The sequence below is a fragment of the Syzygium oleosum genome, unplaced genomic scaffold, assembly GCF_021117445.2.
Source record: "Syzygium oleosum isolate NSW1041296 unplaced genomic scaffold, Sole_v2.1 Sole_v2.02, whole genome shotgun sequence".
Taxonomy (NCBI): Eukaryota; Viridiplantae; Streptophyta; class Magnoliopsida; order Myrtales; family Myrtaceae; genus Syzygium; species Syzygium oleosum.
Genome location: NW_026607486.1, coordinates 697,537 through 716,028, shown reverse-complemented (window position 1 = coordinate 716,028; position 18,492 = coordinate 697,537). Strand labels below are relative to the sequence as shown.

At 40.1% G+C, this 18,492-nt stretch overlaps 2 protein-coding genes and 1 pseudogene across 2 annotated transcripts; 2 read left to right on the top strand and 1 right to left on the bottom strand.

Moving 5' to 3' along the window:
- The first annotated feature begins 1,291 nt into the window (after positions 1-1,291).
- On the top strand, positions 1,292-6,122 carry LOC115686738 (disease resistance protein RUN1-like; annotated as a pseudogene).
- A 643-nt stretch (positions 6,123-6,765) lies between these two features.
- Positions 6,766-13,220, top strand: LOC115686755 (uncharacterized). Its single transcript, XM_030612149.2, has 10 exons — positions 6,766-7,175; positions 7,579-7,617; positions 7,989-8,112; positions 8,467-8,528; positions 9,422-9,489; positions 10,239-10,288; positions 11,593-11,662; positions 12,246-12,369; positions 12,716-12,832; positions 12,947-13,220. Exons 1-10 carry the CDS (start codon positions 6,885-6,887, stop codon positions 13,040-13,042), a joined length of 1,041 nt encoding a protein of 346 aa, XP_030468009.2. The 5' UTR covers positions 6,766-6,884; the 3' UTR covers positions 13,043-13,220.
- Positions 13,221-16,099: 2,879 nt separating this feature from the next.
- On the bottom strand, positions 16,100-17,916 carry LOC115686810 (isoliquiritigenin 2'-O-methyltransferase-like). The gene is made up of 4 exons (XM_056308835.1): positions 17,386-17,916; positions 16,813-17,126; positions 16,614-16,683; positions 16,100-16,514 (listed from the first exon to the last, which is right to left on the bottom strand). The coding sequence occupies exons 1-4, from the start codon at positions 17,799-17,801 to the stop codon at positions 16,223-16,225; spliced, it is 1,092 nt and encodes a 363-aa protein (XP_056164810.1). The 5' UTR covers positions 17,802-17,916; the 3' UTR covers positions 16,100-16,222.
- Between the last annotated feature and the right edge of the window lie 576 nt (positions 17,917-18,492).

The window sequence follows — 18,492 nt, the reverse complement described above, 5'->3', positions numbered from 1 at the left end:
CCTATTGATTGATCGGCAGTGGCTGTGATTCCGTTGAATTGCAGACTAATTCTCGTTATTGTCCTATTGAATCTATATATAGTTTTCCAAGTGATAGACAAAAACTTTTGCAATCAAATATCTCTCGTTGCCATACTTCTAGAATTTGTTCTATGTTAAATTGGAGGATCTAGAATACCAAATTCTGTCACTGTGACTATGACCATGAGCCACACGCATCACCGATTAGACTATTTGAGCAGCTTCACAGCCAAGGACTCCGTAGAACAAGCAGCCAGTTTCCCTGATAATCTCGTCGCTTTGTCTTGAAGGGATTGCCTAAACTAAAAGGATGGTCAAAGCGGAACTATGCTTAGGCATTAATACCATGAACTTCTGTATCTTCTGTCCAAAGCACACATCTCATGAGTTGCATTTGGATGTTGAAAATGTGGCGAGATGTTTGATATTGAATAGAGTTTTGATCGGATTTCCTGAGAATAGTGCTATATATATACTCTTGTAAGGAACCTCGGACTCTTGAAACATTTGAATTTGATCTTAGGGCCCGTTGCAAGAACGGCCACACAAATTTTCGTTCTTTTGTTCCCGAAATAGTTTGGGAACAAACGTTTGTAAACTTTTGTTCCCGGACACATTTTTGCAAAAATTGTGCCGAAACAAGTTGGAAGAGAAACAAGAAGAAAAAGTTGCTTCTTGTTTCTAAGCACAATTTTGAAAATCAGTTTTTTCTTCTTTTTCTTTTTTTCTTTTCTTATTTTTGTGTTGTTCTTCCCACTCGGGCCTGCAGCAATCTGTATCTTGAATTTGATCGTAGTGTCATATTTGAGCCAGGCCAAAGAAGAATGGGTAGAAAGAAAAAAATTAAACAATTCAAAATATTATTAAAATATTATTTGAGAATAAAATTTTTTAACAAACGCATTTCTCTTTTCTACTCTAGAATAGAAATTTTGGTTAGTTTATCAAACGCCTCAAATACTGAAATTGTTTTCCATTCATTTTCGTCAAATAGCCGCATAGATGTATTCATGCGCACTTAGCGTCATATTTTGACTTTCGATTTTCACGATAATTTATAATTACATTCACTTGAAGCACTTTTTGGATCATTTTTTTTACATTAATACTCCACTTTCCCAAGAAGATTGCCACGATGAAATATGATGAAGATGCATGCATATGCATGGTCTATTTTCACTAGGTGCCAAATTGGAAGTGAATAGTATGACTTGAATCTTACTGCTATATTATCTTTCCCAATAACGGCTTTTTTTTGTTGCAGCTGATTGTTAACTGATTAAGACATTGCTTCAAAGTCTTCATACTCCATACACAGAGAAGCTGCTATACTTCTATGGCTTCCAGGAGAAAGGATAGTGCTCCTCCATCTAATTTTTCTTCAAAAAGATGCTGCAAATATGACGTGTTTCTTAGCTTTAGAGGAGAAGACACCCGAAAGAACTTTACAGACCATCTTTATGCGGCTTTGGATCTGAAAGGCGTTGTGACTTTCCGAGATGATGAAAAGCTTGAGAGAGGAAAAGCTATATCCCCCGAATTGCTCAGCGCAATTGAAGAATCGAAGTTCCCTATAGTGATTTTGTCCAAAAACAATGCTTCTTCGCGATGGTGTTTGGATGAACTTGTGAAGATTCTGGAGTGTAAGGATCTGATAGGACAGAGAGTTTGGCCGGTATTCTACAATGTGGATCCCTCAGAAGTACGCAAACAGACAGTTCACTTTGCGAAAGCTTTCGCTGAGCATGAAGAGAATTTCACAGGGAATTTACAGAAGGTGCAGACCTGGAGGAATGCACTGACAGAAGTGGCTGGTCTCGCAGGATGGGATTTGCGTGACAGGTAATTTCTGCCACCATCAATGACTTTCTGTAAGTTATTTCTGGCTCATTTCCATAGTAGAGTTCGTTTAGTACGTCTCTCCTTTAATTGAAACCTATCTTTTAGCTATATTTATGTCAGGATAACGTGGTTGAATAATGAGTGATGTATTTAACTGATTCATAGGTATGAGTCAAAATGTATCCACGACATTGTTGAAGTTATAGTGAGTGAGTTGGCTCGTGGTTGCTCAATCTTTACGAAGGACTTGGTTGGAATAAAAGCCCGCATGGCAGAACTTGGTAAGCACTTATGCAAAGGGTTGAACGACATTCGCATGGTAGGGATCTGTGGTATGGGTGGAATAGGTAAAACCACCACTGCCCGCACTGCCTATGACATGCTTTCATGTCATTTTGAAGGTAGCAGCTTCATTGCCAATGTGAAAGAAGCTTCTAAAAGAGGTGCTCTACATCATTTACAGCAACAACTGCTTTCTGAAACACTGAAGGACAGGAATGTGAAAGTGCCGAATGTGCATGATGGAGTTATTGCGCTTAAGGAGAGTTTGTGTCGTAAAAGAATACTTCTTGTTCTTGATGATGTCGATGAGCCACAGCAGTTAGAGCTCTTAGCTGGAAAATGCGAGTGGTTTGGTCCGAGAAGCCGGATCGTCATTACAACTAGAGACCAACAATTGCTAAGATACCATGGAGTAGGTGAAATATATATGGCCAAAGGACTATAAGGATGAGGCACTTCAGCTCTTTAGTTGGAAAGCTTTTGGAAGAGACAATCCTACAGAAGATTATGAGGAGCTTTCCAAGCGTTTCGTACATTTTGTGGGTGGTCTTCCTCGAGCGGTTGAAGTGGTAGGTTCCTTTCTGTGTGGTAGAACCACAAATGAATGGAGATGCGCATTGGAAAGAATGGAAGAATTTCCTGACCAAAAGACATTAAGAATTCTCAAAATAAGTTATGACGGACTACAGGAAACTGAAAGGAAAATATTCTTGGACATTGCGTGCTTCTTCAAGTCCAAAAACATTGTTTGCATAAACGATATATTGAACAAATGCGGTTTATCCTGATATTGGGATCAAAGTTCTGGAAGATAAGTCTCTTATAGCTATTTCAGAAAACAAGATCGAGATGCATGATTTGATGCAAAAGATGGGTCGGGAAATTGTAAGGGCAGAATGCCCTGAAGATCCTGGCAAACAGAGCAGACTATGGCTTACTCGAGAAATTCGGCATGTGCTGATAAATAATACGGTAAAAGCACCTTTATCTTATCTGAAAATTTTTACTATCTCACCATTATTTTGTGGATTGAGTTTTTTCTTCAATTCGCTATTCTTCAGTAGCTGCATATTCCTTCCTCTGCATTTGGTATGAGTGTTTTCTCCGATTTGTCAGGGGACAGAGAAAGTTGAAGGCATAGTCCTTGGTTCAGACGAAACAGAAGAATTTACTGTGGATGCCGAGGCTTTCTCAAAGATGAAAAGGCTGAGATTACTCGAGATTAAAAACCTGCGACTCCCTGAAGGCCTCAATTATCTTTCTAACGAGTTGAGATTTATTAAGTGGAGCGGGTGTCCATTAGTATCTTTTCCTTCGAGCTTCCAGCCAAACAAACTCGGGGAACTCAATTTGCCTTATAGCAAACTGCAACAACTTTTTCAGAGGAAAGAGGTAAGTACTCAGCTTAGTTTCTTCAGGTACAAAGTTCCTCTACCACCGATGTTCATGATTCTTTCCAATTTTCCATTTTCAGTACATGGGGAAGTTGAAAGTTATCAACCTTTCTCACTCGGCAAATCTTGTTAGTACCCCTAACTTGGAAGCGGTGCCGAATCTTGAGGAGCTAATCCTTGAAGATTGTGTTAGTTTATTGAGTGTTCACCCATCAGTTGCAAGGCTTCAAAGGCTTGTTGCTTTGAACATGAGAAACTGCAAAAATCTGGAGAGCATTCCCGATAACATCTGGTTGGAAGCCCTTAGAACTATGACACTTTCTGGCTGTTCAAAACTCAACAAGTTTCCGGACATATCGGGAAACATGGGAAATTATTGGAACTTTCCTTAGACAGGATCGCAATAAGAGAACTTCCCTTCACTATGAGACATGTCACAGGCCTAGAATTTTTCAATCTGGAGAACAGCAGGAACCTTATCTCTCTTCCCAGCTTCATTGGTAATCTGAAGCACCTAAGAGTGCTTAATCTAATGGGTTGCTCGAAGTTGGAAAAATTGCCTGAGGACTTGGGGAACATGGAAAATCTAGAAGATCTCGATATAAGTTGGACTGCCATTCAACAACTCCCACCTTCCCTCATGCTTTTGAAGAAGCTCGAGAGGCTATCCTTTGGGAGAAGGTCTGAGCCAAGGCCTAATTGGAGGAGTTCACTTATTTAATCACATTGATGCCCGGAAAGAGTTTGACTCCGACACAGTTGTTTCTTCCTCGGTCTCTGAAGAAGTTAGATTTACGAGACTGCAACGTACCTCAGAAAGCAATACCGCATGATCTTAACAGCTTCATCTTCTTAGAGAGTCTGTATCTAAGCGGGAATGCTATAGTCACTATATCTGAAAGCCTCATTTCTCTAACCAAGCTTAAACATCTCGAACTGTATAATTGCAAGATGCTGGAATCGCTGCCGGAGCTTCCACCTAGTCTGACTATTGTTGAGGCACATAATTGCGACTCACTTGGTACATTGTCAAATCCGCTGTTGGCATCTACTGGCGAGGGTTTGATGTTGAATTTTCTGAATTGCTTCAAGCTAGCTGAAAAACCGTATGGCAAGATCATGGCCTTTACATTGCTGAAAAGATACATCGAGTTCCATCCATTATGCTGCATTAAGGTATTGAAAGATCTCTCTCTCTCTCTCTCTCTCTCGCTCTCTGTTGCGGATCCTTTGAGTCTGGTTTTGATAGAGTACCTAAGAGATATCCGAGCTTACCCCTTCCTTTAACGACCATTAGGACTGACCGAGACCAAGAGAGGAAGTTTTTTCCATTTAATTTGAGTGAGGTAATTTGAGGAGAGGAGAGGGATTGATCAAGGAAAGAAGGAGTAGGAGCAATTGTAGAGGAGGACGAGATGATCGTAGAACCATCCGAGTCTGCTCCTCTGCTTGCCCCTGTCATGGCAGTCTTTACCATGGTTTTTTTCTCAACTTTACAGGTCAGAACAACCATGCTTTGATACCAAGTTGAGTTGGTTGAAGGAGAAAAGACTAGCTAATCTGTGTTATTGATTGAATCGCTACTTACAAATTTATAAGCTGTAGAAACTTATCTCTAGGAACAGAAAAACAATAAGATCCCAAAATACAAGGAATAAAAAATAAAAAATAAATAAGATATTTATCCCTAATGATAAGAAGAATTTTTAAAAACAAATCCTAACTGAAATAGGTAAAAAACTAAATCCTAAAAATCTGCTAAGGATCCGCAACACTCTCTCACATACAAATCATGCTTGTGTTTCGCAGGAATGCACTTAGCACCTGTATGAGTGTAGCTTTCCTGGCAATAGACTTCCAAAGTGGTTTACACATCGCAGTTTGGGGTCTACGTTGCAAATACAATTCCCTCCGTATTCCTCTGCATCTAAGATAAAAGTGATTGCTCTTTGCGCTGTCTTTGGGGCTCCTGAGGAACCAATAGTTCAGTGTGGCACTGACCACCCACACCATGTGTTTCGAAGAATTTACACTGTTGACGGTTCTTTACTTACAGAAGCAGGAACAGTTTTCCCCCCAGGAGTTCCTATAACTCAAGGATGCCCTGTCTACAAGTACAAACCAATGGGCTTTGTCCATTCGAGCTGTCTACGCGGTATAAAATGTCATCTGTCTCTCAACGACAACATCATGACCCTTGGTGGCTATGATAACTGCTACGAAACTTATATCAAGTCCGATCACCTCTGGATGAGCTGTTATGTCATTAACCGCGAAGAATGTACAGAAATTAATGCCACTTTTGAATACAGGTGTTGGAATTTGAATGTCAAGATGTGTGGAATTCATCCTATTTATGAGGAAGATCTGGAGGATATTCTCCAATCTGTTGATCATTCAGCTTGGGATAGCGATGATGACTTTGGCCCTGAGGCCTGTCAAATTAGTTCTGTGGAAGATAGCAATCCTACATATTCAACAATCAGGTACTATGATATGTGGTGGCTTCTCCAACTCAGAAGCTTTATTCCATACCTAGTTTCACAATACATCCATATATGGTTGCAAGTCATGCTAGCTTGACCGTTATCTCTGATCCTCACGAAATGCTGCCCTTCTTGCGCAACGTTTCTACATCGACACGTGGACAAAATTCCTGCTATGGCTGTCGTTCTGCTGGTGGGTATAGTCATCGGCCTCACTGCCAATGTCCTGCCAATATTATACAGAAGTTTATCGGTCATGCTCATCGGGAAAATTCGGGAAGTACTTGAGAGGTTCACTTAAGCTAGAGTTAGGAGCTGGTGGATAGCAAAGTCCACCTTCAGTACTTTTCCCTGGGAATGTATTTCCGTAGGGTTGAAATTCTGGTCTTGCCACTCTTGTGGATGTAAGCAAATCCATAGGGTCATGCCTGTTTTGGGATGGACCGTCAGAGTTACATCTCTCCATGTACTAAAATCTGGTGTTGAATTCCACCCTCATTTGGCATGGTCAGGAGGGTGTAGATACAGCAGTCCAAACCCCTATTTACATATGACCTCTTCTGAATTTCAGTACCACCAAAAGATTTGCCAATATGATAAAATTCTTGTGCTGAAGAACTAACTCTTCAAGTGCTTCTTCGTGAAAATTTTGGTCCTTTTTCTTACTAAATGGAACTTTTTGCCAAATTTGGAAACGTCACCCCCTTACTTGTAATCTCCCTCACCCTCGCCTCCCAAACCCATAGGAAAAGAAGTACCTTTACCAAAAGAAAATCTCCCGCGAATGGCATAGAAGGCAGAGCAACACAACCAACTGGCTCAGTTCTTTCTTGGCGAGGGGAAACGACAGCCTAGGAACATGTCGTCCTTCGCTTCTGGGACTCGCTCTTTATCCTCTCCTCAAATTCTCGGTCCACCTCCTCCTCTTTTCAGCGTAAAGATCCAATCTTTTTCCCCGCTATTCTCGTCGATTCGTCTCCACCGGCGAGCATCGTCGATAAATGGGAAGTGGGTTCGTCGCAAGACGAGGTCCCAAGCGAAATCAGCCGACTCCGATGACCCAGTTATCTCCGCACGGAATGCACAGAGTGGCGGTGGCCCTTCGACCAGCTTCTTGTCTGTGCTCTGTCCCTTGCTCAAGCTCTTTTCCGTGAGTTCGTCGCCCTTCGTATTCATTTTAGCGTCCTTAGATAGCGTTTGATCTTGCGCCTTCATCAACTTAGTCGAGAGTCTGGCACTTGGCATCACTAGCTTATCCAAAAGCTTTAGGCAAGCAGTGTTTGTGCTTTAGCAAAATGCTAGTGATAATCCCAATGTTTAGGGAGATTTCTATAATTGATTAAGATAAAGAGGATGTTGGAACTGTATTTTGAACCATTTTTCTTTCAGCATCCAAGAGGTCCTCGTATTGCGTTAAAAAATGCCCTTTGCAATGTCATTCTTTACGCCAGGGTAGTTAATTTGGCATGCTACGTTCTTTGGCTCTTTTGGGTTCGGGTACTGTATTGTGCTTATGGTTCTCCATATCAACCGGGCTTTCTTGTTTCTTGTAGGGAGGAGATCCCTCCGGTCAAAGGAACGACGCTTTGGAGGTACTTTGTTGAGACATGCGATATGATTTGTTCATTTTATAGTAGTATATATGAAAAACCGGTACCTGTCGCACAATAGTGTGACGGAGAACTTTTAATCTGGTTGTGCGGTCGTACTATTATTATTAGTAGTTCCTGTTGGAACTCTTGTAATAGGAGGCTTGAAGAATATCATTCGGTTTCAGTTATTATGGTATGAAGAAGAGAGTAATCTTGTTTCCCGTTTTGATGTGCCCAACATATCTGAATAATTGGTCTTGAGTTTTTTTATGTGGCCACATATGGTTGTACTTCAAGGAAAAATTGCCTTTTTCATTTACCTTACTTTTAACCCTGAGGATTTTAATGCTTTTCCTGTATTGCGGTACTAGGTGGCAACCTCTTCCTTGTCTACCTTGGCAAGACTTCCGTGGGGTTCAAGATCAGTAATGAATTCGAAAGATGGTGAAATCACGGTTTCAGGTCCTCCTCTGCCTTTGCAATTGTTTGAATTTGGTAAGGATCTTCAACAGTCACTCTATTTACCATATACTGCTTGTCAATCCTGTAGTTGGCAGACAGACCATGTGGGGACTTTACTTCCTCTCAACAAGAGAACTAGATGTTAGCTTATTTAGTGGATAGATCAGATGAGGAGTGAATCGTGTATGAGAAAGGATAGCCATTGTTAGCGTTTTGAGTCTCCAATATTATCCCCTTCAATCATTCTCTCTTGTTGTTTCTTCAGAAGAAAATATAGCATGGTTTGCTAGGTGAAGATATTTTATTGTTAGTCACCAAATTCTATTTTCTAATGTCTTGTAATTAAAAGATCTAGTGACATTTCTTTTCTTATTTTTCATTCAACAGAGGCATGCCCCTTTTGCAGGAGGGTCCGTGAGGCCATGACTGAGCTAGATCTTTCTGTCGAGGTAAGCGAAGCAAACAACATTACCTTGCTCATTATTTAATTTAATTCCTGCTATAATCTGCAGTTCTCATTGGTATCTAGATACCTCTATGTTATTCTTTTTAATACTATTAAGATTTTAGGGTCGCAAGATAGAGGAAGAGAAATTGCAAATGACTTCATCTCTGCCCAATTGACTTCATGAAAGATTACATAGAGGCTCTATTCCTGGAGCATAGAGACATTCACAATTAGTCATGAAATCCTAACTATCTTATCTGGAACCACCAGCTAATCTCTAGAACTACTACATATACTTCAACAGATATATTGCGCTGTCAAAATATATCATTTAGTAGCAATCAAAATATAATTATCATGTTAAACTTGAGCTGCTGAGATAGGTCTGATATGCTATGCCGTTACTGTTAGGCTTACATGTTAAATTTCTTTAAGCCTGACAGAGAAGAACATTTGTTGTCATGAACCCATGTGACTTTTCCCATCTGTTAACGTACCATTGTCATGTGGCTTTGGGGAGGGATCCATGCCATGTGATGGGAGGGAATTGCCCCCATGCATTTATTCCATGACCTACTAATGAAACTTAAGTTCTTGAATAGTTTTCAATCTGGTCCTCATAGGAATTCCAACAAAAGCTACAAGAGAAGGTATCATTCCACATATCGTCAACTGTTGCCCCCATAATTTGGAGCCATTATGGACAGTCTTGTAGTTATCAAGAAATAATTAGTTCACATACAAATTATAATTGTTATTGTACATATAACCCTTGTTGCTTAGATTAGTAAGATTTATAAAGATGTATTATTAACTACTAAGTTTGGCCCCACTTAGTTCTAGATCCGTGCTTGTGTGGTTTCCTGTTGTTAACTCTTTCATGTGGGTACTCAGGTCTATCCTTGCCCAAAAGGGTCTGCAAGGCACAGAGAACTGGTCAGAAATCTCGGTGGCAAAGAGCAGTATGTATCTTCTTCTTAAAGCTGCTTCGTCTGAGGTGCATGATGATTGTTCTTTAGGCATCTTTATATCAGATCTAAAGAGACTTCGGAGCCTTGGATTTAATTTATATGCAAAAAGACTTCCAAGCCACATTGAACTGGGGCACATGACAACTTGTCCTCAAGGCCCCTGGGGTTTTTGGTTTCTGAGCTTAATTATCATCTGAAAAGTAGACAATTATCTATGTAACAACACTTACATCCCAGTTTTGCGTGCAAATATGACCTTTCCATGTGGTTGTTGCACATGCAAATAAGAGAGTTGTATCGTAAATTGTGAAATTATCTGGCTCTAACACAACTGTAAAAAAGAGAAGAAAAGAACAATAGAATGCCTGCTCTCACACATCTGGCATATTTATGAGTATAGGAAACAAGAGAGCTGTTGTGAACTTAATGTAGAAACCCAAAAAGTGTCGAATGAGGCTATTTGCATCTAATGATGACTAGAGCTAGTTTCCTTAGGAGTGTGTATCCAGAACTCCTTATAATTCCAACTCAACTGCAAACAAATCCATTAAATTTGAATGTAAATAAAGAATAGAAATCAACCAAGCGGTGGTATATTTTATCCTGGTGGTGTAGATTTGTCCTTGGCATTTCAGAACTGATCTTTCCTTATTTACTCCAGAATGTAGCTTGAGGTGAGGAATATTTTACATCGTTTATTCCATGCGTTTTGTACAACCTTACAGTTTGACCTTTCGCAGGTTTCCTTTCCTAATTGACCCGAACACTGGTGTCTCAATTTATGAAAGTGGTAAGTCAAACAGTTACATTTGATGGAAATCTTTGAAAGGGAACTATTGCCATGGTTCTGCCATTTACATGAAATAGTCATACTCTCTTTACAATTGCATAAAGAAAACCTACATCATGTGAAAATTGAACTGTGAGTTATCTTTGGACATGCAAAAGATCCGTGGTTTGGTCTACACTCAAGTGATCTACTTTCTCCGGTCCATGGTTATCGTAGATGAGAAGGAATTCGGAAGAAATGGCATATATCCTGGATAGTTTACCTTGTGTGATCTTTACTAGACTGTCTGCGATTTTTCTGTGACCTGGATGAGAACTGCTACTCAACATTCTAAAACTATCTTTTGCCTTTTCTTTTATTTCTCATCCCATTTGTGCAACCATTGAAGTTAATGACTGGGCTTGCCACTAGTTACAAACTTGTCGCCGGATGGAAAGTTATATATTACTTAAGTTTCCACCTCTACTTTGAGGGAGAACTCATACTTGTCCATTCTTTTGATCGCTTTCAATACCACAGACGAAGGTAACTAGACCTCTCAAAAAATATATGCTCAGGGGGAATCCGGGAGCTTCTGAGGTCTTATGTGTATGGATTGAAACCACACTGCAGGATCTTCCCTCTTGGTTGCAATGTATCATCTTAGTTTTACAAAAGAATAAGTGGATTGGCAAAGATGCTTAGGGACAAAGCAAAAGAGAAAGAATTTTGATGATGAGGATAGAACAAAAATTTCCTGCTGAGACAGCCTCATCTGATCTATATTTACCATTTTCTATGAGCTTCTCTTCTTAATTTCCTCCACGTCCAACATCTACACCATTCTGGTGGTACAGAAGATAGTGCTGATCTCTTCTGATCAGCACTGTGGCTGCAGAGAGACTGCAGATGTGTAGGAAATGTAGCCATTGCTCAAAAAGAGTATGTGTATGCAGTTTATGAATGAATGATGTTCCATTTTTTGCTTTAATTTCTTATTATCCAAGCAGAGATCTTTACTTGGATATATAAAAGAGATACTGAGCCTCTGCAAGGAAAGCCATGTTGTACAATTTCCATCTGATGTTTACTTTTTACTGTAGATCTGATGTTCTCTGATGTTTATCATCAATTCTGCGAATGTTTATCATCATTAATTTACTTTTGGTAGCTTTATGAAGTGCATAATGTTGTTTACAATAATATACAGTAAGGTAGTTTCTAGAACTTCTTGGCCAGTATCGAGTTAATTTACAGCCGCTGGTTTGTCCCCCTTTTGAAGCCTCAATGCTCTAAACTATGGCAATTCTTCTGTGTTTGGACAGGTGACATAGTCAACTACCTATTTGAGAAATATGGCAATGGTACAAACCTGAGTGCTGGGCTACTTGAAAGGTACTGTAAGCCCTCTCTGTCTACCATAAAGAACACTCATATATCAGTTGTTCACTTGTTTGAGAATTTAGAGGAAGGTATTGATCTCTACTTGAAAGGTACCATATGCCAGTCTCTATCTACCTTCTAGAACACTCATATTGTGAGTTTTTTTTTTTTAAATCTTGGGGAGAGTAAAATTTTGAAGATAGAGGACCAACTGTAATTCAATGGAACGTAAAAAGAAAAAAAATTGAAACTTAATGGAAATTTGAGGATAACATTTGGTAATTTCCTCAATATTTACATTGTTATCTGAGGCTTTTGATTTTCCTTTTTTGTATTTCTCATTAGGTGAGAAATAAGAGAACCTTTTTGGAAACTTTGGGAGTGATTAACAAAATGCTGTTGTAATCTAGGACTTGAATGTGAGTGTGCATTCTTTATTGGTCTGAGGTGTGCATATATCATGCAGAAGATGTAAAGTTAAGAGAGTTTGGACTGCTTAATGTTTTTGCTGTCATAAATATATGATACAACTAATATATTGCGTCTCTTAACTTCATTCATCTCCTCTCTCTCTCTCTCTCTCTCTGATATGCAGTACATTATTCACGGGATGGATGCCGACAATTCTTAGAGCAGGTAGAGGAATGACATTATGGGAAAAGGCAAGACAAGACCAACTGCCAGAAATGTTGGAACTTTTCTCATATGAAAACAATCCTGTAAGAAAATGCAATGCTTTTGCTGGTCTTTATCAAGGATATGATAGTGTCCTACTCAGAATATATTAGTGAGATGATCTGATAATTTGGGGGTGGGGGGGGGGCGGGGGGAGGAGATTTAGCGGAAGCAGTTCTAGTTTGATTTACTCTCCTTAGTAAGAAATTTAAAAAAATTTAAAACTTTCTCCTGATCCATTTTCATTAGATCACCTAATGTAACACAGAAGTCCATACTTATGAGCACGTTTCATTGTCGGTGAAACCAAAGAAAAGCTTTTACTTGTTCATGTTAACTTCTTTGTTTGCCCCCTAAATACTAAATAGTCCTCTGTTCCATCTTCCTCAGTATGCTCGAATTGTCCGTGAGGCGCTCTGCGAGTTGGAGCTCCCTTACATCCTGCAAAATGTTGGAGAAGGATCTAGTCGGGAAAAGATACTTATGGACCTATCCGGATCAAAAGAGGTTGGTTAGTGCATGGATAAGAGATCGTGCGATTTTCCAGCTACATTTTACATACTATGATTTGACATCGATGAGACCATAAGAGGAAACTCGATGCAACGTCTTAAATTGCAGGTGCCTTTCATAATTGATCCCAACACGGGCGCTAAGATGGGTGACTACAAGAAGATCCTGGACTACCTGTTCCAGACATACTCTTCTGCTGCTTAGCAAGATTAGGAGTGTATAGATGTACCTGTAAACTGTACAAACAACTACACCAGTTTGGCTATGTTACTGCATATCTGCAAACGTGCTTTGTATATCTTCAAAGAACCGCATGCATATACTTAGATGTGAAGAAAATCTCAGACCAACTGTTCGGATGGAGGCAAGGGTATTCTTTTTACGTGACCCAGAGAACCGGATCTAACCCATTTGTTACGGGGATAGAAAACTTAGTTCATCTTGTAAAAAGTTACTTACAGAAGATATATTTGAAGTTTATTTCAATGTGTACGAAAACTACTAATTGTACGGAATAAAAAAGGTCTATTATATCTTGGGAGAATAGCTGCTATAGTTTATTGCATCGAATTTCGCACTCCGAGGGGCGAGATTATTCTTAAGAACAGTGCTTGCACGCCTCAAACATTTTGATTTTATTATTTCATCTTTTCAATAGATTTCCAACAATTCTTACTTTTCATATTATCTAATTTTTTCCAACAAATTATAAAGTAAGTTGTTCCTACCCTCTTTAATATATGTCAATCGTATCTTACATTCTATTTGTAAATTGAATCAGTACTATTAATATGTGATTGTTGTTGGTGATATCATATATGAAATATGGGAATGATTGACGTCATGTGCATCAAACATCGACGATATTTGGGATTAGTGGGAACTAAGTGCTCTGCGGGACAAAAAGTGCTACATCGAGAGAGCCAAATTTTGAGCCTTGTTAGGAAAAATTGTTGGGAGCCACCTCTAGAATCATACTAGTGCGACCACCTGTGTATCGGCAGCATTATTTATATGAAACGCGTAATCGAATAACATTTGTTTGACTAATTATTGTTAGGATGCATAAGTGAAATTGTTAGGCGATAGAAGTCCCACATCAGGGATATGATGCAATATAGAGTGATTAATATATTTTAATTGACTTATAACTTATTGGTTTAATCTTTTGAATGAAAGTTAGTATAATCGGATATGTTCATGGGACGTTTCGGACTTGCGCTCCCTCGTGGAGGTCTCTTAGGTGAAGGTATCGAATTTGTGCCACGCGCTGCCAACATTTATTAACAAAAGTTGTGAACCCTAGAAGTCGAGGCAAATTACATGGTCGATCGGTGATGTGCTGACTCGACCTTGAGGCTGATTGACCTACAGTTGTTACGGGCTGGTCTGGATTGGGAAGATTAGGAGATCGAGGTCCTGGTATAAAAGCACGTGACGAAAATTAAGTGTGGATTTTTTGGTTGTTACATGACACGTTCTGGATCAAGGCACTATATTTTACATTATCACAAACACAAGTAGTGAGGGGTTCACCAACTGGACAACATGCATAATTTATTTGAAGGAAAATTGCCCAATTAGTCGTAAGCTTATCGTACGGATGTCAATTCTATTCTAAACTTTTCAATTTTGTCAATTTAATCTTAAACTTTTGGAATCTGATGTTGCTCCCAGTTTTGGTTAGAGATGTTTCTTTTAATATATAAGGCGGCCGACGACATGCCGTTTAATATAAGTACGTGATATCACTCAAACATAAAGACTCATATTCCATCTTACAGAAACGCTAACAAGAAATCAAAACCTACCATTCTCCCCCGACCCTGCGGTCAGAGCCAAATCTGCATTATCAGAGTTCCAAGTCTTAGGATGGCAGTCCATGGGTTTCATCATCCCAAGGGATCTTTTTCTAGTCCCACTTTTAGTGGTTCCAAATCTTCATGAAATCTCGGAGCACAAGAGGCATCAGTTCACACACCGAGTGTCCATAAAATGACTTTTCATTTCGGGATAATTATACTAATAGTCCTTGAATTTTGACTCAATATGCAATATCGTTCCTGAATTTTAAATTTGATCAATATGGTTCCTGAACTTCAACTCAATATGTAATGCGATTCCTGAAATTTTGATAAATATTCAATATAATCGCTAAACTTATATCCAATGTTATCATTCGATTAAAAATTCAAGTTTAGGATATGATTGTCTACTCCGATACGGCGGATAGTGCTTGCTTTTGACAAGTGGGCGAGAAGTCCCTTTCACCAACGAAAAACTTATCCAAGAGCTGTGGCAAATTGATGAATAGTTTATTTCCATTGCCATCGTGATCATGCATCGACACTACATTATGGAGGTCCAATTACACCCCGCAAACTGCGAAAATAATTGAGGACCCGCGCCTTCCATTTTTACAATGACTTATCTAGAAGTTTCTAACCCGTGACGATAATATACAATAGAAGTGTACGTATCTATTCTGATGTGAATAAAGGATCCGTCGCATCCGAATCAAGCCTTTTAACACCCTGACACACTTTTAGAGGGTTAAGGTAAACGATGCTCGAGGATAGAAGCTGGGTCAAGTTGTTAGTATGCTGCTTGATCTCATTGGTAAATTGGTCAAACTCCCCTTGATTCCAAAGTCAAATTTGGCTAGGTAGCTTGACTACATATCATCCGAGTTGAGCTCCAATATGAAAAATTAGTCTACTTGAGCAGGCCGCGGTCCTAATCAAGAAATTGAATTTTTATTTGTACTCACTCTATTTACACGTCTAATGATTCATATACCATCAATGGCTGCATCAATTGTTTGCCCATAATGTACTTATGTTGAGATTTTTTGCGTTCAATTCACAAACACTGTTTCAGTTCGTCTTTTTTACTCGTTTAAAATAAGAGCTAAGGCTAAACCAAAAGAGAAAAATCTTGATGATAGAAATCCCTGCCAAGGCATTTTTTATTCATTAATATCCACAACGCTTATTTGCTTCTTGCACATAAGACCACCCGGTCCTGGACAAAGAGGTACAAATAGAGGTACAAATCCTGCTACGTCCCACAAAAACAAAAACAAAAAAACAGAGACTAGTGGTACTTTTGCTTCGTGAAAAATGAATGATTTGAAAAATATTTTCGTAAAAATGATTGCTCGCATCGCTTAAAATAAATAACTGATAGAAAATATTTTCATTATCGAAATGGTTTATGTCTACATATTCGTAGATAATGAAAATATTTTTCATTCATTCATTTTTATACGCAATACAAGCAATCATTTTTATAAAATATTTTTTAAATTATTCAATTTTTGCAAAACAAACGGAACTTAAAAAAGAGCGAAAGAAAGAGCATCATATCAGAAGCGTCATTCAATCACTTGGCGAACTCCATCACTCCCAATACAGACACAGCTCGGGCAGCGACCTTAAAGCCCGTGAATCCAGCTCCGTTGCACAGGTACTCGAACTGCTTCTCGGTTCTCTCCTTCCCTCCCGGCTGGATCAACATGGCGTTGTCGAGCAGCGACACGTATCGAGACGCCATCGTCTCCTCCGGCTCCTCCGGCATGATGAGGTCCATCACAATCACCTTTCCGTTCGCCGGCAACGCCTCGTAACAGTTCTTCAGGAACTTTACGCATGACTCGTCGCTCCAATTGTGGCATGTGCCCTGCCCAATTTGCGGGGTCATTAGAAAGTTAGGACGCAGCTCGCAAAGTCGACTTCAATTTGAGTAGCATAATTTATGGGAAGGATTCGATTAGCTTGCCTTAATCATGATTGCATCGCCCTCCGGGACACTCACGAACATATCCCCTCCGACGTGCTCCACGCCTGCATGCCGTTTTTACCAAATTTGTCATAGGCCTATGCCTCTGATTTTCGCAAACATAATTTCGTGCTAAATGATTTGGACCAAAATAAGTGCGACTAAGCCGAGGAAGTATGTGATAATTAATGTACCGGGATAAGAAGGAGCGTGTTCGATGACTTGGGGCAAATCGAAGTTGATGCCCTTGATCGAGGGGTACTTCGAGACGATCATGTTCAGGGTCGCCCCTTTTCCACCGCCGACGTCAACCAGGGTCGTGATCTTGTCGAACCCGTGGTAGACCTCGAGGATCTTCTTCATCTGCGTCGCGGAGAGACCGGCCATTGCGTCGTTGAAGTACTTGTTCAGGGATGAGTCCTCCTTCATGTACTGGAATATGGTCTTGCCATGGACCTTTTGGAACAAGTTGCCTCCTCCTCCCACAATTGCTTCCTTGACTTGGAGCCTATGATTGCCAAAAAAAAAAGGGAAAGAAGGATTTGTTTGATTCAATTCATTGCTGAATCTAGTTTCCACTTGTCGGGTATTGCGACGGCAGTGTATCTCGTGCGTGTCCCACATGATCGCTTTCAAATCATATAGATAGGTCATGCGTTCACAGATTAAGGAATTAAGACTCGATTCACTCTTTAGTTACGCAACTAGAGGAACTAAATAAATATTCTGATATCAAGCCAAAGTCGTGGATGGAAATTTTCACTCGCCAGACGTCAATGGTGGCTTGGTGGAAGGCGAAGAGAGAGAGCGAGCCGACAGAGCCGCCATCCTCGTCCTTGACGTAGTACTTCCCGACCGGCGATATCGCGTACCGCCTCTCCACGGTCCTCCCGTCGTCGAACGTCTCGGATTTGTACGTGAGGAGCGAGTGGCTCGAGAGGCAACGGAGGACCCGGTCGAGGATCTCGGGCGACTCGGGGGTCCGGGCCGGGAGGTGGGCGGCCACCTCGGCGGGCGACATGTAGGCCCCGGGGCCCGCCCGGGCTATGATCCCAAAGAGGTCGAGCTCGACGGCGGCGTGCAGGATCCTTGGGAAGACTTGGAAGCTAGAGTACAAGAGGGCTTTGAGACATGGGTCTTCTTCTTCATGGCAGGGTCTTACTAGGTTTTCCGTGGAACTCATCTTTCGCTTTCTATGCTTGTGTTGGACAACGTTTGGATGGGTGCTCGGTTGATTCCTTGAGGATATATGAATCGACGAAGGAAGTGATTCACGAACTTTGGTGGGATCGCATACATATGGTGATGGGCACTAGGCACTTACAATAATCAAAAGGTGAACATGTAGGTCTCACCACTAAGTGGCCAAAAAAGAATGACTAAACAATGAATCAGATTAGTCTTGTCCTGTGGTCCAAGATGGCCACGCTTCCATGTCGCGTAATTGCACAAATTATTGATAGCTTTTAGCATAGGAAAATGGGGGTACACATATATGGGATCCATCACATTTGTTAAAGCACAATCCCTTGGGACACATGATTTAATTAATAGATTTGATTGCGCCTCGTTATACACATGTCGTCTTTCTCCATCTAATAATTGAGGTTTATCGGTTGAACTTTCATGTGATTTTAGATCATGAATCCCTTTTTAAGAAGAAAGAGTTAGAACGTTCAAAGTAAAATATCAAATTGAGGGAGATTATTGTGCATATAAGATCTTGTAAAATTTCATATTTATGCGGCGTGGATATACTTGAGAGGCAAGTTAGAATTCCTCCAGAGTATTTTCGTCGGAACTGGTTTGCTAGTGGGATAAAATTCATCCGCAAAGTACCTTAGTTTTCATTAACTCTCACAACTTGTTACTTT